This window comes from Hyperolius riggenbachi, chromosome 8 (genome assembly GCF_040937935.1).
Source record: "Hyperolius riggenbachi isolate aHypRig1 chromosome 8, aHypRig1.pri, whole genome shotgun sequence".
Taxonomy (NCBI): Eukaryota; Metazoa; Chordata; class Amphibia; order Anura; family Hyperoliidae; genus Hyperolius; species Hyperolius riggenbachi.
This window is the reverse complement of record NC_090653.1, coordinates 157,973,238-157,996,366: the sequence shown is the minus strand read 5'-3', so window position 1 is coordinate 157,996,366 and position 23,129 is coordinate 157,973,238. Positions and strand designations below refer to the sequence as shown.

At 41.3% G+C, this 23,129-nt stretch overlaps 1 protein-coding gene across 4 annotated transcripts in view; it reads right to left on the bottom strand.

Annotated features, from left to right (window-relative positions):
• ATP7A (ATPase copper transporting alpha) overlaps positions 1-23,129 on the bottom strand; it is a 117,388-nt gene that overhangs the window by 36,354 nt on the left and 57,905 nt on the right. For all 4 annotated transcript variants that reach the window (XM_068247597.1, XM_068247596.1, XM_068247598.1 and 1 more), the window contains 8 exons: positions 22,799-22,962; positions 14,376-14,537; positions 13,659-13,735; positions 12,477-12,696; positions 9,624-9,857; positions 9,254-9,345; positions 6,083-6,210; positions 1,159-1,313 (listed from right to left, as the gene is read on the bottom strand). In XM_068247597.1, the coding sequence (XP_068103698.1) occupies positions 1,159-1,313; positions 6,083-6,210; positions 9,254-9,345; positions 9,624-9,857; positions 12,477-12,696; positions 13,659-13,735; positions 14,376-14,537; positions 22,799-22,962 (1,232 nt within the window). The remainder of the gene's footprint in view (positions 1-1,158; positions 1,314-6,082; positions 6,211-9,253; positions 9,346-9,623; positions 9,858-12,476; positions 12,697-13,658; positions 13,736-14,375; positions 14,538-22,798; positions 22,963-23,129) is intronic.

Here is a 23,129-nt window from a genome sequence, read left to right as displayed (position 1 = left end):
AAGCTGTTTTGGCTGTTAGAGACCGCTGTAAACAGCTATTTCCGTGTCTGTGAACCTTGTTACATTGTAACAAACTGCCAAAAGTACCTCGGTCCCAGAGCTTCTTGTGGGAGGGGTTTCAGCACAAAATCAGTCATACAGCGCCCCCTGATGGTCTGTTTGTGAAAAGCATTATATTTCTCATGTAAAAGGGGGTATCAGCTACTGATTGAGATAAAGTTCAATTTAAGGTTGGAGTTTCTCTTTAATATAAATATCTCATAACAAGACCACGTGTGGCATAAGGAGGCTGCTATTGCTGATCTTCATTTACCTTATGTGAGTTGGGGGCGGGGGTGCAGATGTACAAAGAATACTGGAAATTGCCACCTGGCAGAGATTGGGACTCGATCACCTGGGTGACAGCACAGTGCCGAGGCTGTACAGATGGTGTGAGAGTGATGTCACTCGCTGTGTTTTTTCTTGTTTTTTTGTGTGGGGGGGGCGAAATTAAAAGTATTTTTAAAGGACTACTATGACAAAAATGTATAGAATATTTGTAGATCCATACATATCAGATGTTCATTTCTCTCAGAGTAGAATGCACTATAACTTTTTTTTTTCCTATTTTGCTGTCACTTACAGTAGGTAGTAATCATCTGACAGATCTGGCAGGTCTTGGACTAGTCCATCTCTTTACAAAAGCACTGCCTGGAAAGAATCTATACAAGGATGCTGGCCAGCTGCCCTACTTGTTTACACATTATTTTGGCAATTGGACTTAAGTACTGATGTTCGGTAACGGTTTTTGAAAATAAAAACCCTGAGACATTCCCATGAGGAGATGGAATAGTCCATAGACTTTTAACACTTACTGTAAGTGACAGCAACATAAGAACAAAATAGTTTATAGTGCATTCAAATCTGGGACAAGTGTAAATATATGTATTCTAAATTTTAGTAGTTTTTTATGATAGTGATACTTTCCTTTAAAACATTTTAAACATTTCTATAGCTGACTTTTTTCATTGAACCAGTTTTTAGTATATTTCTAGTCTATGTTATGCACAATTACTGGAGAGGGAAGCTGATATGCTATTTTATATGCTTTCATAAATAGTACACATCTCAGCCGGATAAGCCGGATAAGGACAACCTAAAGGAATTCCAATTTGTTACCTTTGAGGTCTGTGCTTCTTCTACAAGTTTCACTATCTGTGAAAGGGTGGTGTCCGAACCAACATGAGTAGCAGAAATCAGCAAAGAGCCGTTCTGGTTAATGGAGCCAGCAATCACACTGCTCCCTGGCTTCTTAGTTACCGGCATAGCCTCACCTGAGAATGAAAGCAAAGAATAATGAAGATAAAAAGAAATGCTATGTGTATTACCCACTGTCATGTGTATTATTACCCACTGTCACTATAAGGCACCACAACTCATATTCTTGGTACCAAAAATGATGTTATGCACACAGTTTGGCTATGTTTAACAGAATTCACATCATTTCATGTAATATGATATTTAGCTGCATACCGTAACTGCGTCTGCCAGTTTATGGTCACATGTCAAGGGTATCAATCGCTGTTAACTGATAAGCTTTTTCAATAAAGATTTTTTTATGCTATTTAAATTGCAGAGCTATATAAAAGCAGAGTGCAAGTGGGGGTACTTCTGCTGATATAAGTCTCCATGCATACATTTTGGCAGGCAATATCTAGTGCCCTAGGGGTTTTGTTTGTCTTTACCAGAGACGCGGGAGAAAATGACAGAACAGAAGCGTCTCCTTCTTAATATGTGACTTAGTTCAGTTCTACGGCTTAGCTTCACTTGAAGCATACATGCTAAAAAAGGCAACGAGAAATTTGGGTGCAGGGTGAAGACGAAAAACCTCTCACCCTACTGTTGTAAATTTCCCAGCGGCGTTAATAACTATTTCCCCTCCAGGCCGCCATGGACACAAAGTGGTAAGATGTAATTTGGCTGCCAGCTATTGCTGGTGGCTGAATTGCACTGTATTATCTTAATTAAAATTTTTGCCGGTGCCCAAATTACCCTCTAAGTACCGCTATAGCCGTAATTCACATTACAGTCTACGATAGCGCCCAAATGTCCGGTGCCCATTTTGCTCGATTTGCCACTCTAATTCATTTTTTCTTTATAAGACACAAAACTATATACACAGATCCTGCACTCCATTATTCATTATCACTAAACTCTGGTCACATTAATTAATAATGGAAAGAGTAAGGAAAGGTTAGGAATCTTGGAATTTTTATAGCCATTTTTGTCCCTGTTGGTGTAAATTTTCTTCACTTCTTGACCCATAAGAGACACAGACTGCACTGGCAAACACTTCCCGGAAGTGTTCGAAATATTATTATTATAAGCTTTATTGATAAAACTCTATACACTGGCCCGATTTACCGCCGTTTCGACAGCAGATTCGATCACTGGGATCGAATCTGCTGCCAATCGTTCGCGTTACATGCCGAATTTCGATTCATCTCGTCCGATCCCGTCGATCGCACCGTGCGGAAAATTACCGTCGATCGCCCGCGGGTGAAGAGCGCATCGCTAGCGGCGTTCGAGTGCCCGACGACCGACGCAATAGAGCCCGCATACATTACCTGCTCCGCCGGCGCGACTGCCCCCACTCGTCTCCGCTCTGGTCTCCGGCATGCCTTCACTTATTCCTGCCCGGCAGGAAGTTTAAACAGTAGAGGGCGCTCTACTGTTTAAACTTCCTGCCGGGCAGGAAGAAGTGAAGCATGCTGGAGCCGGAGACCAGAGCGGAGACGGCGAAGAGCGGAGAGAGACCCGGGAGTCGCGCCGGCGGAGCAGGTAATGTATGCGGCGGGGGGGGGGGGGGGGGAGCGGCAGCAGCAGCACCACCACAACAGATTGTGAACGGTTTCAGGCTGAAATCGGTTCACAATCTGTTTGCAGTAAAGGTAGCCATACGATCCCTCTCTGATCAGATTCGATCAGATAGGGATCTGTCTGTTGGTCGAATCTGATGGCAAATCGACCAGTGTATGGCCACCTTAACATACAATGGAGCGCTGTACTATAAATAGGAGAGACACTACAGCATTAAACAGTGGAACAGAGATGGGTCACATAGTACAAGACGGGGTTAATATACAAGAAAGGCTTGATTTAATTCACTTTTTCTCCTTAGTTTTTCCCTAGAATAACATTTTCAGCTTCTGTTTAAAATAACTTTTCAGCACTCTGCAATTGAAAAAGTACAAAAAAGTAAAGGTTGGGGGGATCCTGATGGGGTTGGAAGGGAGTTCTGGAGCCTTGCATGTAAGCAGGTAATGCATGGGACATTCATCCGTAAAGTGTTGGAGGAGCAAACAGATCGATCTGGGGAATATTTGTGTTATCTGAAATGTAGGAGGGGGAAGTATGGTGGATGGTTTTATATGCCAGGCAGGAGGAGTTAAAATGCAATTCTGAGATGGACAGGGAGCCAATAAACAGATGGGCAGAGTGGGGCAGCTGATTAGTGTTGGGAGGAATGAATGAACGTGGCAGCAGCATTCACGACAGACTGTAGGGTGTGGAGTCCAGAATGGAAGGCATAGTAGTAATCTAGAAGGACATTCTTTATTGCTGTCGCCTCACTTCCTGTTCCAATGAATACTAAGGCTCACTTTGAAATTTTGCATAGTAAATAAGATAGAATGAAAGAAATTATTAAGGTGGCCACACACCATACAATACAATGATCCAATTTTACAGCAATTCGATAAAAACGATATGTTGTCCCCCCAAAAAAAGGGAATTAAAATAAAGATTTTTAGTAAAAGAAAAATCTGATCGAATTTCCCATTTTTATTCAATAAAAGAAGATCAGGAGCATTGGATTTTGCTGATCAATTTTTATGAAAACTGAATGGTGTAGGGTAGATTGTACATGTAGGGAAAATGTAACGTGTGTGTGGTACATTGGTCAGATATTTGAAATGTTACAATCAGTCAGAAAAATTGATTGCAATTCTTGAATTGAAAATATTTTTAAAAAAATTGTATGGTGTGTGGCCACCTTTAGTCCTTACCATTGTCTATTCCATTAAAAAAACACATTAAATGTTTTGGCTAAAGTTTGACTATATTTCTTTCTTCATCTATACTTCTCCATATACGGTGAATGTACAGTGCTGGCAATGTGTGTGTTACAATACGGTTTTCCTCTCTTACAACTGATTAACTGTGAACCCTCAAGACAGCAACAATTATATTATCCATTTTATCCCAGAGGAGAAGCACAATCCAACATGGAGGACGTGTTATATGTGTTGTAACCATAGCAATTAGCTTAATTAACACACTGCCTGTACAATACAGCCTAACTAGAAGCTGGAAGGAACAAGTGACTTTATACGCAGTAATTATGTTGTGCACTGTAAGGGGAACACAATTAATAAAATAAAGAGCCCGAAAGTTGGAATCTCCAATAAAGGAAGTAGACATTATTTTTAGATTGAAGCTCACAAAACTATAAAACTTATTAGAGCTGCATTACCTTATTTTGAATAAAAGACTGAGTTCTTTGGGACAAGGTACTTGTCTCCTTTGTAAAACAGGAATTTGCCTTCTTTAAACTGAAGGCATTTGCGATTATTCAGGTTGGAGTGAGCATATGATGTCTCCCGCGATGTATCACTGCTGAATATGAAAATAATCCTTTTATGTCCCTGAAAGCTAGCCACACCTCCAGATCCACTGGAATGCAATGATGTGTCAGCTTGTTAATTGTACAGAGCCACACTAATCCAACATACATACAGACGGTTTAGGACTTGTTGGACCTCATCAGTGCATGGCATAGATTAATGTGGCTCTAATTTAAAAAGGCAAGTTTCTGTTTTGCATAGTATTTTAGTAAGAGGGCCTTTTGGTCCTTTTCAGCCCCTTACACACTCCTAGAAGTTCTGGTTCACCATGAGCTTGCTAGGCAATTTGTCTCCTCTGTGTAATGCATTTGTGAATGTTTGTCTCATGAAATCATATTTATTTGAAACAAGCACTGTGCAATCAGATATACTCTGCAACAAGATTAGACTAGTGGGGAATACATTTTGTCTGCCATACGGATATCATAACTTCAGTAATTTTGTAGTCACAAATATGCAGTAAACAAATAGCCGGTGGAGTCAGAGGAAATCAGAACTCCTGATCTGTATACTTCTAATGGATCAGTAACTCAGAGAGCAATACAGGCAGCGGGTCAATATAACAGTCAGACAAGGGGGTCAAGGGGGTCTGCAATCCTTTACTCCACCCTCACTTCAGGTTTCCTTCAAACCACCCCTTTTGTGTCATGCTTTGTGGGGCATAACGGTGGATATTTGCATCTTACCGAACGGCAGCCATTTACTCATTTCAAGCTGTGCTTTATTAGGAGAACTGAACAGCTTGCAAGTTCATCAGTACTCTAAAACCAATTTCTTGTTTAGGGACTAAAAATTCAAGTATTGAAACTGAAAAGAGTGTTGGCCTACAGTAACTCTAAACATTGTGCTGAAAACATACAAAACACTATTTATGCTTATTTCAGAGAGCTACAGAGATATATAAAACTTAACTTTAAATAAATAATTAAAACTTCAGGTACTGAATTAAATTAAAATACATTCATTATGAATACATAGATTTTGAATGTCTTTTAATTTTATGTTTTGCACTTTGATTGTCCTCTGATTAAGCCTCCAGAAGTTATGGGGGTGAAACATGTCAGGCTAGGTGGAGGGTGTTGTTGTGTATGAATATGCATTCATTTTTTGTGTGATTTAACTAGGTAGACATCCTGCTAATACCGATACTACACCAATCCCAATAGGGTGTTCTGACATATTTCTACCACTTATCTCACATGTTAAGTAAACCACATAGGCAATACCTGAAGTTTTAATTATTTATTAAAAGTTAAGTTTTATATAGCGCTATAGCTCTCTACAACAAGCATAAATAGTGTTTTGGCCTACAATACCCCACTTTTAGTAGACCTATTAATAATATATATTAAGTATAACACTTCTGTAATTGGTTGCCAGTGTTCCACTAGAGACTTTATAAATGTCTGCACAAGTACCTGTGATCAGAGATTCATCTACCATAGAGTGACCCTCAATCACTCGCCCATCCACAGGAAACTTTCCCCCTGGTGTAACCTTCACAATATCTCCCCGCTGAACCAGTTCCACGTCCACCTGCAATTCACTAAAAAAGAAAAAATAATAATCAAAACTATAAAGGAAAAAAGATTTTTGGATTTTTTTTTATTGATGTATTTTATGCCTTTCGCTTGGGCTGTGACACCTGTTTGTAGTGTTTTTAACCATATGAACAACCAGTCATTCCTTATGCTACTCCGTGAATGTCTGGGTTTTCCAGAGTCTAGCTGGTGTGATGTAGTCAGCAAAAATCACTGCCAGGGATAAATCTGGGTGGGATACTGTTACCATCATCACCATTGTGCAATATGTTTCTGAGAAATGCTATGCTCCTACTAGGGGACCAGATTAATGATACATTTGAATGAATGATTATTTGAATGAATAATGAATTTCAGGAAAACAGCTATGGGAACAGCTGAAATATGGTTACATAAAACAAATTATATAGCCCACAATTGTCCATTCACACTCAGTATGGTACACAGTGAAACCCACTTATCCAGCGTGTTCTTTAGCGCTGTGAAATAAGAGAAAAAGAGTCCTCAGTAGGGGAACTTCTAACTATGTTGTTATTACATCACCCTTCACCCTCCAAATGGGGCACTCAACGTTTTGATAGAGCTCCATGTTAGATGGGTCTGCAGAATGCCTGGGGTGGTTAAAGAAGAGCTAAACTCAGAATTTTCCCTCTGCTCAAAAAGATTAGCCATAGCATGATTTACTGGTAAAAAATGTCTTCATTACAATTTATGGAAACCCTAAATAATCTGAAGTTTAGTACTTGGTTTCACTTTCTAGGGAGGACTGAAGGGGTTAAACCTCAGTGTTTACTGTATGGTAATAGAGCTGTGGCACTGCTTCTGCAGTTTATTCAGAGCTGCTAAGTATTAATTAGACACCTTGATCTGGGTGATCAAACAAATGAACACTGGGCAGTTGATTTCTTTAGGGCTCTTTCACACTACAGGCAGCGGTAAAAGGCTAAAACGCTGCGTTTTGGCTGCAGGCGTTTTGAAGGTGTTTTAACGCCAACACATTACTATCAATTGTAATGAGAAATGCCGCGGTCAGCCCTAAAAAGCTCCTGGGAGCTTCAAAACGCAATGCTCTAAAACGCAGCGTTAAATGTGAAAGGTAAAATGAAAGTCTATGGACTTTCATTTTACCTTGGAAAACGCAAACTATGGCCGTGGCGTTAAAACACCGAAAAAGCACTCTAGTGTGAAAGGGCCCTTAGCAGCTATATGTGGATTAAAGACTTTTCATTATGTGCTGTGTAAGAGTTCAGTTCCACTTTAAGACATTCCCCATCATGTAACAAGGACTTGCCTTCCATATTCAAAGAGCCATAAGTTGGCATCGGACAAATCATCTCAAAAGTTAATTTAGTATCGGTATAAAACCATTGAAAAAGTTTAATAAACTTCTAGTTTTGCACAGAGTTTTATTGGGCTCTCCCCCGCATGTTGGCTGCCTTTTCGCACTGAACTACTCGCACATACTAGGGGAGTCCCGCGAAAAAGTATCTTTGAATCTGCTGCCGGGATTTCTCATTGGTTATAACACTAATCAGTGGGATCACTTAAAACAAAGGGATCCCAGTAGTTAATGTAGTAACCAATGAGAATCCCTGGAACAAAATTCAAAGATGCTTTTGCCGGGGTTCCCCATAGTAGTTAAGCAGCGATGAACACAGGTGTCGGTGGTGCAGCATCTATGTAGTGCCCTTATACCCATTTCACCTGAAGTGGGGCAGGACAACAGCAGTGGGCCTTATGGGCAGGAAGCTAGGAACGAGCCCCTTGTCCATGGTTTGGACAAGGGCTTTGGAGAGGAAGAGGCTTTGCTGTCCCCCTTTTTATGCAGGCTGGTATAGCTTATTGTGTGGAGCTCCACGCAGTGCGGACTCTAAATTATGGCTATACCATTCTGCATGGGTATTCTGCACATAATGGGTATATTTGCCAGGGATCCTTACGTAGCAGTATGCAGCGATCCATAGCAAAAGTGATGGAGCTTGCCCCAGGGCAAGTGTCAGTGCACTGACCAACAGGAAACCCTGGCTGGAAATTCACTGCTATTTCTGGGGATATATGTACATTTTCAATAACATTGGGTAGATGCATTATCTATCATTTAACAGCATTTAAACAAACATTTTTCCTATTGTAACTTTAATACAGATTTTCGCAAAAAATGACATTTTGAAAAAGAAATCCTCTTGTTTTCACTATTCTCCTCAACATACCTAGCAAATTTGGCGAGTATAGCATGTGTGGGGCTTTGTTCATTAAGGTTAGGTTTCCACTTGTTTAATGCAAATTAATGCATTTAATGCAAATTTTCGTAAGCGTTCATACACAAAAAATAAAAATCAGAGGTCCGGCTTCCTTTTTTTCGGATATTTTACGTGTATTGGCCACGATTCGCGAATAATTCTTTGCAATGGCATCAGATAGCGATGCAAATTTGTGTTATTTGCGTGAAAATTCGCATTAAATGCATGGTTACAGGAAATTGGCAGAACTCATGACTAAGCTGTTACTAGGAAGATTACATTAAATTTGACCACTGCAAATTTTCTCATACAAAAATTAGCATTAAAAATACATACACATTTACATGCAATTTTTGCCAACAAGAAAAGTCGTGTACAAATTTTTGGAAACAAAAATTTCATATTACAGTGGAAACGTAGCTTCGCTGTTAAAGTCAGTCCCATTAGCTTCAATGCAATTTGCAAACTGCTTAGGCAAACATTTTCGAAATTACCTGAAGTTCTAGGAAGCTTCTGAGGAGACTACCAGAGGCATTTTCACTCAATCCTATGCCATCACTAACTGCACAAGCAATTGTGTGTTTTTTCTTTTACAGATAACATTACTTTAGGCCAAAGACAGGCTGGATAACTATATGGGCAATAAGGTGCTTGTAGTTAGGTCTTCATTGTGTTGAGTAACATCACATTAAGTGATACATAGGTGCACTGAATATCTTACTTTTATTTGCATGGAGTTCAGTTATAAACAATTATTTCTATAGCATTCTTGGAAATAATAGGAATGGATAAGAAATAAGGATTTTACCTCAAAACAGAGCGGTCGGGCCCAAGTGTGACTATTGTAGCTTCCGTTGCCTGAAGTGAGATGAGACGTGCAAGTGCTTCTGACGTTTTGCTCTAACATGGAAGAAATATGCACACATAAAATGTTCTTTCATACTGAAAACCATGAGAATGTACACAGAAGAGTTATTCTGCCATTGCGACAGTGAATACTGTTGACAGTGTGTAAGACAAAACAATTGAGAGAGTTAATTAAAGGTATCACCTGTAGTATTTATATTTCTGGCTATGATAACAGAGCGCTAAATATTACAACTAGAAACATTTTCTTAACGAGACTGTAAGAATTTTGCAAACTCTGAACTTCCATTAATAATTTACTCAGTTCATACCTTGGCAACATGCTCCAGCCATCGGCCCAGTGCAATGAACACGAACAGCATTGGTGGTGTGTCAAAGAAGGTAATTGGGTTCACTGTGGCCTTTTCATACATGGCAACCAGGAGAATAACTAAGGAATACAGAAAAGCAATGGAAGTGGCCAAGACTATTAGGACATCCATATTTGCAGTTCTATGCTTCAGCGCCTTGTATGCTTGAATGTAGAAGTACCAGCCACCTAGAAACTAACAAACCAACAACAATTATAAATGGATGCAGCATGAGAAACTTGAAAAATAAGGATACTGTCTCTTGCAAAATAGGAAAAATACATTACACAGCGCTATATGACCTGGGGTGAAGCCAACCTAAGCACAAACAACAGCCAATGTGGTGGCTGCTATAATGTGATAAAACATCATGGTTCCTGTTATCTTTACACTTTCCACCACAGAAGCTTTGAAAGAGTTTTAAATCTATTCTGAAGTGATTCAAATAAAGCATTTTCACTTAAACTGCAAAAATTTTCATCTCATACAGTTAAAGAAAACATGTCAAATAAGCCCTTAATGTGCACATATAGATACAGAGTGAGAGATAATTCCCCTAATCTGTTTTTATGTTTGTACCTGTGTGTTTTATAGTTCATGATGAGCACTGGAAGCCTGGGCGCTAGATTTGTCTTCCTCACGGTATTTAATAATAAATACAGGTTCACTTGGAAGATTTGTGCAGCTGCCAACTTGTGGCTTTACCTCTGACCTGTTTTGCTAAATAAGAGGCGGATAAAATCATTGCTGCAGGCAGCCACACTCTCATCCAAGTATACCTGCATGCCTATCAAACTGTACTTTCCAGCCTGTCTCAGGATGACCAACACACAGGCTCAGCATATGGTTGGATTTCTAGAAAGGCCTCATAGGTCCGTGGCTTGGGCGGCTGCTGCCCAAAGGGGTGGCAAGAAATGGAAGAACGTTAGCTACAAATGGAAGAGGAGGCTGCAGACTTGAGAAGGGGGAGCTGCTGCCTAAGTGACCTATACATGTAAGAGAGGGGCTGCTGTATGTAGATGCTACACATGGAAGAGGTGGCTGCACGCGGAATTGGAGGGCAGCTGCTGCAGATAGAAGGGAAAGTTATCCTTGGATGGACTGTTGAAAAGCATAAATCTGACCTTGGGCAGTGAGTAACGGGGATTGTGATCTGTAATTCTCATCCATTTATCATAGAAACCATGCTCTTCAAAAACAGAAGATGTCTTATTTGAACCTTTCTTGCATGGAGTTACGGTAGTTTTCCCAGTGAGTAGTGCATACAGCTAACATCATTCTACTGAGTATTTGTCTACAATAAAGGTTCTTTCACATGATCAGTGTTCAGTTCAGGGCTGGTTCAGATCTGAATTAGATCAGAACATCTAAACCGGCTGCCAGGCCTCTCCCTGAATGCTTTTCTGCAAGCATTCAACTTGAATGACTGTAAACTTTGTACAACCTAGATGCTGCTGCAATGCACTCACTGTGTGCTAAAGAGGAACTGTCGCGAAAATCTTACAATTTAAAGTACATACAAATAAGAAGTAAATTTCTCCCAGAGTAAAATGAGCCATAAATTACTTTTCTCCCACGTTGCTGTCACTTACAGTAAGTAGTAGAAATCTGACATTACCAACAGGCTTTGGGCTAGTCCATCTCTTAATGGGGGATTCTCAGCATGGCCTTTATTCTTTATAAAGACATTCTCTGAAAATGATGAATACAAAGATGCTGGCCAGCCTCCCTGCTCGCTGCACACTATTTTGGCAGTTGGACGGTGCAACTGCCATTCACTAAGTGCTTTTAAAAATAAAGAAAAGCATGAGAACCCCCCTATAAGAAGATGGGCTAGTCCAAAATCTGTCGGTAATGTCACATTTCTACTACCCACTGTAAGTGACAGCAACATAGGAAAAAAGTAATTTATGGCTCATTTCACTCTGGGAGAAACGTACTTCTTATTAGCATGAGTTTAAAATTTTAAGATTTTCATGACAATTCCTCTTAGGGAGCACTCCGCTTCTTAGAGCCCAGAGGGTGCACTGCAGCAGCTCCTAGGTGCAGTTTTCACCACTTTCTGCTGTCTGTGACTTTTCTTAAAACATGGTTTCCAATCAAAAACTAATTTTAGTGCTGGACAACAGCGTTATCACCATTAGTACAAATACTATTTTTGTCTAATGAAGTAGGCATTTCAGTTAATTTTTATTATCCTTCAAGCTATTCTTTAAAGAACCACTATTGTGAAAAATGTTTACATTTACAATCCACTGGTATGAATATGTGTAAGATTTACATCTGTCCCAGAGTGAATTGCTCTATGGATTACTTTTTTGCATGACGTAGTCACTCATGGTGGGTAGTAACTATCTGACACTTGCTCAGGATTTGGACTAGTCCACTTTCTCATTGGGGATTTCCTTATTTTCCAAAGCAAGTACTGTGCAGCAGTTGTTCAGTGTCAGAAAAGTGTGCAAAGAAACTTTTTGTAAAGATAGTCAACAATTGTATTCTCCACATTCTTCTTCAGTTTTTTTTTAAACGATGCCTGAAATCACAGGGATATGGAGGCTGCATTTATTTTCCCTAAAACAATGCAAATTGCCTGTCAGTCCTGCTGATCCCTGCCTTTAGCCTACACTACTACAGACAAAGATCAGCAGGATCCAGGCAACTCATAATGTTTAAAAAGAAATAAACATGCCAGCCTCCACGGTCCTCTCATTTCAGGTGTCCTTTAACATCAAACAACATACACACAAAACTGAAAAATAGAAAAAAGAAAAGAAATGTCATGTCAACTGATAGGTAGTGCTTGCCATCACTTACCTGCACAGGTATGCAGAGCAGGAAGGACAATAGGTTCATGATGGAGAGGCCTGGCATGACCTGATACTCCAGGACCATGGTAGGAGGGTATGATGTAATATCCATACTGGCATTATGGTGGTGAGTAAGCATCTGAGGATGCTCCATAAACATCATGTATATCATTAGTCCCATCACGGGAATGCAGAAAATTAAACTAATTAGAAATGATCGCTTCCACCTTGACAAGAAAAGAGTGCAAGAAGGTTAATGTACAATTGTGAGCATATTCTTACTTTAAAATCTCAATAAACCGCTTGTTTTTTTTCAAACATACTGTGACTAATACATGAAGAAGTACTGGATGAGCGCCCAGACTCAGGTACTTAATGTATGAAGGTTCCAGGAAGAATAGATGTGTTAGTATAGATGAGGATTTGTGAAAGCTGCTTTTGCTTCCTGGAACCTGGCCAGGGAAAGAGATAGGAAGATTTCCTGGCCACTGGTTCCATTTCCGGGTTGTACACCTGTGCAAGTAGAGCACAGGTGCTGCATGAATTCAATCAGGCTTAGGTTGAGGCTGCTCACCTGGTCCCCTGAGTTCCAAGGGAACAGAACTCTCTGAAATCTTCCAATCCGACAGTAGTCAATCAGGATGTCTGCTGTCTCATGTACATGGCTGACACCCAGTTGCTATAGCGGGCAATCCCACAATACATTGATTAATGATGTCAAAGGTAGCTGTCAGTAACAAACAAGTGGGGGTCCTCTTTCAGATTAGACTACTGCAAATTAAAATCTTGTGTTACTTTACAGTTTAGCTAATAAAACGAATGCTGTATTACCAATCTACGTCTTCCTCTTTTGTTAATGGCAGCTGTTCATTTTGTACTTAGACCTAAATCCGCAGAAAACTTCCTATTTCTGTTCCACTCAGAATACATTGGATTTTAACCTGTACCTGTGTATACATTTAACTTTAAAGGCCTTGTTTCCACTAGATGTGTGTTTTTGTGCCTCTCAGTACACAAAATCACATATGATCTGACCAGCCCATGCTAATCAATAGGCTGGTTCACATCGAAAGCATTTTTTTTGTTTCTGCAAAAGCGCACATTTTTTGCACAGTGCATGGAACAGCATGTAGCTGCGAATGCACTGCAAGTGGAAAAGACATAATATTCACAGCCCTCATAATCATACCTCTGTATTTCTACTCTGTGATCCAGATGACTGGCAGATCGATCCCTTTTTACCAAGGATGTACTGAATCCTAAATCCTGTACGGCAGAAAATAGAAAGAGAGTAACTTGTAACACTACAAAAAAGGATGTTTACATTCTGTGAATACAAGTAAGTGATGACCATAAAAAAGTTACTTTATAACAGGTAATGGCAATGCTTCTATGTCAAACATGTGGTTACTAGGTGACTACTACCGGTATCCCCTGATGATGGTGGAAAGCTGAAACCTGGTCAGGAAAGGAGAACGGGCAAGTCCTTTGAACACCAGAAATGGTTTTATTGATCCTATCTGAAGTGGTTTTATCTGATATAAGATGCACTTTACACTGGGAATTGTGCAATACCTTATGACCAATTTTATGCAACAGGGTCGCAGTTTGCATGGACCCTCAATGTGAGTTTACGTTCTGATTGTTTTTATTGTGTCAAAAGCAATAAATTGTACCCCCCTGTATATATTATACAGTATATTGAGCCTGCGTGTTCTTTTATGCATTTGGTGACGGCCACGTATTTCTACTGTTTACCACTGGGTGGCTGCAGGCTATATAGAGGCTGGGTCATTTTAAAGTGACAGCACCGAGGATTATTGTACTAGGTGACTACTAGCTTGCAATGTGACTGAAAAATTCTTATTGGTTTGTATGTACAAAACACAGGCAATGTAACACTCACATTAATAATCTTCATGAGATCTCTTGGACCTATGTTCTCTGGTTCATACTTAATATGGGCTTTGTTGGTGGCAAGAGCAACGGAGCTGTACAAAACACCATTCGTTTTCATCAAACAGGACTCGATTTTATGTACACAGGATGCACATGTCATGCCTCGGACCTGCCAGGAAAAAAAAAAAAAGAGAGAAATTATTAAGTACACAGTTTGTCCCCCTAGGGCAGTGGTTCCCAACCTTTTTGGAGTCGTGACACATCAAACCAAACGTTCAGATCTCCGTGACACGTAGACTAAATGCATGTAATGAGAGACAGCGTTTCCCCACTAAATGCACATAAGAGACAGCGTTTCACCAGTAAATGCAGGTAATGACAGACAGCCTTTCACCAGTAAATGCACGTAATGAGAGACAGCGTTTCCCCAGTAAATGCACATAATAAAAGACCTCTTTTCACCAGTAAATGCACATAATAAGAGACAGCTTTTCACCAGTAAATGCAAATAATAAGAGACAGCTTTTCACCAGTAAATGCACATAATAAGAGACAGCTTTTCACCAGTAAATGCACATAATAAGAGACAGCTTTTCACCAGTAAATTCACATAATAAGAGACAGCTTTTCACTAGTAAATGCACATAATAAGAGACAGCTTTTCACTAGTAAATTCACATAATAAGAGACAGCTTTTCACCAGTAAATGCACATAATAAGAGACAGCTTTTCACCAGTAAATTCACATAAGAGACAGCTTTTCACCAGTAAATGCACATAAGAGACAGCTTTTCACCAGTAAATGCACATAATGACAAACAGCCAGTTGTCCCCAGTATATGTAGCCAGGGATATATGTGCCCAGTATATGTAGCCAGGGATATATGTGCCCAGTATATGTAGCCAGGGGTATATGTGCCCAGGATATGTAGGCAGGGGTATATGTGCCCAGGATATGTAGCCAGGGGTATATGTGCCCAGGATATGTAGGCAGGGGTATATGTGCCCGGGATATGTAGGCAGGGGTATATGTCCCCAGTATATGTAGGCAGGTGTATATGTCCACAGTATATGTAGGCAGGTGTATATGTCCCCGGTATATGTCCCCAGTATATGTAGCCAGAGGTATATGTCCCCAGTATATGTAGCCAGGGGTATATGTCCCCAGTATATGTAGGCAGGTGTATATGTCCCCAGTATATGTAGGCAGGTGTATATGTCCCCAGTATATGTAGGCAGGTGTATACGTCCCCAGTATATGTAGCCAGAGGTATATGTCCCCAGTATATGTAGCCAGAGGTATATGTCCCCAGTATATGTAGCCAGGGGTATATGTCCCCAGTATATGTAGGCAGGTGTATATGTCCACAGTATATGTAGGCAGGTGTATATGTCCCCGGTATATGTAGTCAGGGGTATATGTAGCCAGGGATATATGTGCCCAGAATATGTAGCCAGGTGCCCCCCCCCCCCCAGGAGGAGAGAGCGAGGGAAGGAGAGCGGCACCTCCGGGTGCTCTCGCTCTCTCCTCCGGAACGAAGTGCGGAGGCTGGCAGAGGGGCGGAACTTACCTTCCGTGTCTCTGTCCCGTCTGGTCTCGTCGCCGGCGCGGGATGATTTGCCGCTACTCTGGCCTGATCCAGACCAGAGCAGCGGCTGCAGAGCCAGAACTTCCGGCCGGCGCATGGAGCGACACGAAAGGTAAGTCCCGCCCACTGCCAAGTGCCGCCAGCCCGCCACAGTTAGTATCGGAGGGGAGAGTGAGGGAGGCAGAGCACCCTAAGGTGAGAGAAGGGGGGGAGATGGCCCCCTTCTCCGCCGCTGCCCACAGTTCTTCTCCCTCCACTGCCCTGCTCCCCTCCGAGAGCCGCGACACATACCCAAAGCTGCCGCGACACATGTATGTGTCGCGGCACATGGGTTGGGAACCACTGCCCTAGGGCTTTTTTATTTCTGGTGTTCCGTCCATCTTATTTCCCTAGCAGGCTGTACTGCAAAACTCTGTACCGGGAACAAATGTGCAAGAGCAAGAAGCCACAGGACTTGTTACAGAAAACAGCTTAGGAGAAAATGTGAATCAGCAACAGAATCCCTGCAGGACGTCACTGCATACATTATCTAGAGGTAATGGGATGTATGCACTAGGCTGCATTAGCAGAATAAGTCTTACCGCACAATGAGTAGAGCAGAATGCTAAGGATCATTGAAGCGGGATGGGTAGTTATCAACTTTATTTAGCAAAAAAGGTATACAGAGTCAAATATACCATAATTAGCAGTGCACACAATAACATTTTGCATTATTAATGTTATATTATCTTGCTTGCCAAATTTGAAATCCCAACTTCCTGTTCCAATGTCAACCACTGATTGGGTGGATCAAACAGCAAGCCTGTGTTCCATCCAGTCCCCTCCCTCTATAGAATCATCACCCACATTAGATAGTCAAGGAAGCTGGGAGAGGCACCAGTTAGTTTTTACCTCTGAGAAATGAACAGACCCTACCCACTTATTTTGTGTTGCTGCTGAGAGATTATCTCTTTGTGGCCAGCACTGTAGCTTCAGCACTAAGTTCAATAAGGATCACATTATTAACTCCTATCTAGTTACTCCCTGCTCAGTATGTAATAAAGTACCTACCCTTCCCACACCCTACTCAGCATCTTTATAAAAAGGTTAAATAAGAGCAGTGCAGGATGGGTCAAATACTTTGTTACGCAGGAAGAAGAGTGAAACTCTGCAGAAATGTAGCTGCAGTGCTGGCCTAAGAGTTCATTTCTCTCAGCAAGAGAGGGAGGAAGTGGTTGGGGTGATTGGCATTGTCTATTTCATCTGGCAACCAAATACTTTTCCGAAGGCATTCTAAAGTTAAATTACACTTTTGAAGTTAAAGAGACTCCGTAACAAAAATTGCATCCTGTTTTTTATCATCCTACAAGTTCCAAAAGCTATTCTAATGTGTTCTGGCTGACTGCAGCACTTTCTGCTATCACAGTCTCTGTAATAAATCAATGTATCTTTCCCTTGTCAGACTTGTCAGCCTGTGTCTGGAAGGCTGCCAAGTTCTTCAGTGTTATGGTTCTGCTATGAACTCCCCTTTTCAGGCCCCTCTCTGCACACTGCCTGTGTGTTATTTAGATTAGGGCAGCTTCTCTCTACTTTCTTATCTTTTACAAGCTGGATAAATCGTCCTCTGAGCTGGCTGGGCTTTCACATACTGAGGAAATTCAGACAAGGGCAAAGCTGTTTGCAGGAAGAAAAGAGCAGCCTGAAACTTCAGTGCATGAGAACTCGAGGGGGAAAGAAACACACAAATGACCTCTTGAGATTAAAAAGGAAGGGTGTATACAGCCTGCTTGTGTATGAATGTATTTTCTATGTGTGGACATACTGTACATCAACCTACTTCCTGTTTTGGTGGCCATTTTGTTTGTTTATAAACAAACTTTTTAAAACTGTTTTTAACCACTTTTAATGCGGCGGAGAGCGGTGAAATTGTGACAGAGGGTAATAGGAGATGTCCCCTAACGCACTGGTATGTTTACTTTTGTGCGATTTTAACAATACAGATTCTCTTTAAATTGATATAAACATAGATGGGTTGTGCACAAGTCTTTGTATTTTAATATAATATAAAAAAACAAATTGTGAAGAGACAAAATTATGTAAAGAAGCTGAAAGAAGGGTTGACTTAAATTCCTGTGATGTAAAGAGGATGGACTTAATTGAATTAATTATTCCTTCTTTTCTATTCTCTCTCATTCAAATTTTAAGTGAAATATTTTACATAAAAAGCAAGAATCAACTTCGCCCAGCATGGATCAATTACACAGAATGACCAATACAGCTATACATTATTTAAAAATACAAAAGTTAAAGCTTTGGAAAACATTTGCCAGGATGATAATACCCTTTCCCAGCCTGTCTTATGGAAAACTCCAATATAAATTGGGGCATGAATATTCGCTTTGCAAGTCCTAGGTCCTAGGAGCTAAGGTTCCCCATGAGCTTGCTGGGCAATCTTAACTCCAAGTTAATTTATTGACAGAGTTAAATTTAACACAAGGCAAACCTCAGGTGAAAAATCAAATACATAGGGAGAAAGAAAGTCTCTGGATCCTGCAGCTGTCCTCTGGCCCTGTCGCTGCCCAGGACCCTCTGGAACATGGGGCTGCACTCCTCTTCTGCCACAGAGCATGAACGGCTTTAGCTTACTTCCCAGGCGCGGCTGAACTCACGCAGTACGGCCGTGCTTGTGTTTGAAAAGGAGTACAGCTCCGGTGCTCATTCAGACACACCCTAGTTAGAATACATGGGTGTAGGGAGGTCCACGCTCATCAAAGGGAGACCAGAGGACAGCGTGAGAAGACTCTACAAGAACCAGAGGTTTCCCTCTTCTTAGGCAAGTATGCGTTTTTGTTCCCGAGGTTCACTTCACGTACACTTTAAACTATTGGTTCTTGCGCAGATAGTTGTAACAATATATCTGAGTAAAGGATCCATTATTCTTAACATAAATGTAATTTTCCCTTTAAATTATGAAATGTACACACCTGAACAACATTACAATAGAGATAACATTACCACAGTGATAAAAGATGAATGTAACAAGCAGGCCAAGATTTGCAGGATCTCCGCACGGAGACTGGCAGCTTGTAGTTCTGAATCAACATTACAGATATCTGGCAGTGAACATATCTAGTCTCAATTTCAGCTAACTCAGACCAAAACAGGGCTATCTAATGAATGTTGTTACAATGACAATACATGAGAACACCACAGCAGACATAATCAGTAAGCAAATACATCAAAGGTCTGCTTTAATAGTAAATTTTTGTCTTTATGTAGAGGATAATTCTTTGCTGATTCATTCTGACTCACTGCTGTCCTTATCTCATAAGTAGTACAAGGGTGCTACAGGTCATGCTGTAAATACCCAATCATCTGTTCTGGCTAAACCTTACTGAGGATGGCACTTGCATATATTTTGTACTGACCCCATTGTGACTATGTATATTTTCAGCCTCACTTTACAACACAGTTTTTTTATGCATTTAAAAAGGACATTACATAAAAGATTAATTAAAAAAAAACCATAAAACACTGCAGTTTTTTGAAAAAAAAGGAGGAAGCTATGTGTTCCATCAGATTAGCGATTTTCATGGACTGACAACTGCCTGATCACACCTAGCCAACCCAAAACAATAACCCTACAGTTTCTTGGGCAAGGCGGGAGAGTGATTGCTCTGAAGTCAGCTGAAGCCACACCTCCTCAGGGACTCATAGCCTATCATGGCATCAAACTGATGGGAGGAAGAGGGAGTGAGCATGCAGCTTGAAATTGCTGAGAAATTATTACGAAAAACTTTATTTATATACAATTAAAACCAATGTTCTGTTTAACCCTTTCTGTACCAGCAGTCTCTGGCCCCTTAAAGAGACACTGAAGCGAAAAAAAAATGATGATATTATGGATTTGTATGTGTAGCACAGCTAAGAAATAAAACATTAAGATCAGATACATCAGTGTAATTGTTTCCAGTACAGGAAGAGTTGAGAAACTCCAGTTGTTATCTCTATGCAAACAAGCCATTAAGCTCTCCGACTAAGTTAGTCGTGGAGAGGGCTGTTATCTGACTTTTATTATCTCAACTGTTCCTGGACTATTTACTTTTCCTCTGCTAGAGGAGAGGTCATTACTTCACAGACTGCTCTGAAAGACTCATTTTGAATGCTGAGTGTTGTGTAATCTGCACATATTATAGAATGATGCAATGTTAGAAAAAACACCATATACCTGAAAATAAAAGTATGAGAATATTTTCTTTGCTGCTAATCTTCTAGTAATTATTCATAGTACACAACCAATTCACTATATCATATTTTTTTTTTCGCTTCAGTGTCTCTTTAAGGTCCAGAGACTGCAGGTACCAAAAAACGGGGCTTTCCGACAAATCGCTGCACAAACCCACCGCTCTTGCATTGCCGCATGCCCCTCGCTCTGTCGGTGAGAGAGGCGTATCCGCGCGGTGCAGTAATAGAAATCTACAACCTATCAGAGATAAGCAGCCACAAACAGGGCGTAGATTTCCATTACTGTGGTCTGGAAGTGGTTAAAGCAAATAAAAACACCTGAACCTGTCCTTTAAGTACAGAGTGCTGCAGATTCCTTTTTTGCAGCCATATTATATCAATCACATGAAACCAGTTTGATTCTGAAGCATCCGACAGATGCAGCTATTATTGTTCAGTAATTTCCAAACACCAGGGCCAGGTCTAACTACAATGAGGTCCCATGGCAAAAATAACCTGGGGGCCCTCCTGACAATGCCTCCTTCCCCCAGCAGCTAATTCACCTCCAGGGCCCCCGAAGCAGCAGCTGCCCCCACCACAATTCCCCCCCCCCCCCCCCCCCCCCGTTTATTGTGCTCCCCGGGGCTCCTGTAAAGTATTTGGCAGCATAGAAACTCACCTGACTGGCTAGCATGATGCTCCATTGGCCCATGTGTGTCAGGTCACTGAGAAGATGCAACCAGGCAAGCATGAAGATGGAATCCTAATAGAACGTGCCACCCAAGTCTGGTGAGTTGCTATGCTGCCAAAAACTATGCAGGGACCCTGGGGTGCACTAGTTGGGGGAAGGGGGACCTGGCAGCGATTGGTGGGCCTGGGGCAAATTGCCAAAGGTTGCCCTTATGGTAGCGCCCACCCTGCATAAAGCATGGTTAACAATAGGTAGATAAATCACCCAAAATAATTAAAAACTTTAAAAAGGAGAGGAATCGTTGGCTTACCTCTCCCATGGTTTCAAAGCAGCAAAAAAAGCCAATAAAACTCAATTCAAGAGTATGGTATCTGGTCAACAGTAGCCACAAAAAAAGTGCCTTTTTGTCAGTGTGAGTCATTGTCTGTATCATTATGGTGTTTTAAATAAATGTATAAGAGCTACTGTTGCTACGAAACTTTTTGTGCTTCTATGTTCAGATCATGAAGCAGGACAGCAGAAAGAATGGAAAGACTACACACCAGAATAATGACCATAAAGGCTGAGGGTGTTCTAAATTGGATGAAGCAGCTGACAATTACATCATGCCATACATCAATTTCTGCGCACCCGCAGTACTAATTTTTGCAAACTGAGCTAGCGCAATCAGGAGGCACGAGGTACATGGGAGCGGGATCAGTACACGGGGCCACGTACAACTGACAGAAAGGCGCTGCAGCTGAGCAGAGGATCGCAGAATGATGGTGAGGGCACAGAAGGACTGCACTGGGCTGGAAGGAGCCCCAGGTAAGTTAAACTGCCCTTTTTATTTTCAGTTTAGGTTTCCTTTAAAGTGCTTTGATGGCGTAAAGTAAGAAGCTAATAAATACCTAACATTGAGTTATAATGTCCAGGCACATTCTGTTATTAAGAAGTTGCACTGAAGCCCCGTATCAGACTGGTTTCAGCACAAATGGAGTTACAAACACAGCCACTCAACTGCATCAAATTGCAGCTGAAAGGTACTCTGCGACCAGAAGACTGGAGGCTGAAGTGCTCAACAAGAATACAGTTCAGCCGTGTGAAAGCACTTAGACATGTTTATGTTATAGTTGATGATAATCACATGCAACTGACTGGCTGTGGCCTACTGTACTAAGTGTTCCTTCTGTTAAGGATTACTCTTAAGGTAGCCACGAATGATCCAATCTCTTTCAGCCAATCTTACCATTTCTATGTAATTTAAGGGAACTGCCTAAAGTATCCATTCAATATATCAATATATTCACTCAGTTTACCCTTAACCTCCCTAGCGGTCTATTAAAACCGCCAGGGGGCAGCGCAGCACTTTACACTTTTATTTTTTTTAAAATCATGTAGCTAGCCTAGCGCTAGCTACATAATAGCCGCTGCACTTCCCCTCACCTTCCGATCGCCTCCGGCGATCAGAGCGAACAGGAAATCCCGTTCAGAACGGGATTTCCTGTTTGGCTTCCCCGTCGCCATGGAGACGATTGGGATGATGTCATCCACGTCAAGGCGTCGGAGGGAGTCCCGATCCATCCCTTAGCGCTGCCTGGCGGTGATTGGCCAGGCTGCGCAAGGGGTCGGGGGGGGGGGGGGGGGGCGGCGCGGTGGGTAGCGGCGAGTCGGCGCGGAGGCGATCGTGTAGTGCACGCAGCTAGCAAAGTGCTAGCTGCGGGTAAAAAAAAAAATAAATGTACAAATCGGCCCACCAGGGCCTGAGAAATCCTCCGTGGCAGCTTAGCCCGTGCTCAGCTCAGGCTTACCGCTGAGCAGGTTAAACTACATAGATTTGGTAAAATTGGATGAAAAAGATTGGATCATTAGTGGCCACCCATATACAACCAATTTTACATCACATTTCTTAATTTCTGTACTGGATGACAATTATAAGCTATTAATACTTCAACAAAATCAACTTACCACCAATTCTAACACTCCATTTCCATCTTCATAGTTTTCTAGCACAGTGGCCTCAAATCCCAGCTCCTGAATAAGAATAGCAATGGCTGCAGGCTGTATGATCACTGGGTTATAGCTCACTTCCGCCTTCCCTGCCATTAAAGCCACTAGAACAAAATGTATACCTAAAACAAAGGTGGCATTGTTACGATAGCCAAATCAGATTTACCTTGTCATCTATATTAATTTGAGACAGCTTGCTACTGCATTGTTTCATTAGGAGCACAATGAATCCGTAACATTTAAGATAATAGATAGACATGTACACTAAATAAATGTAAAACACTATAAT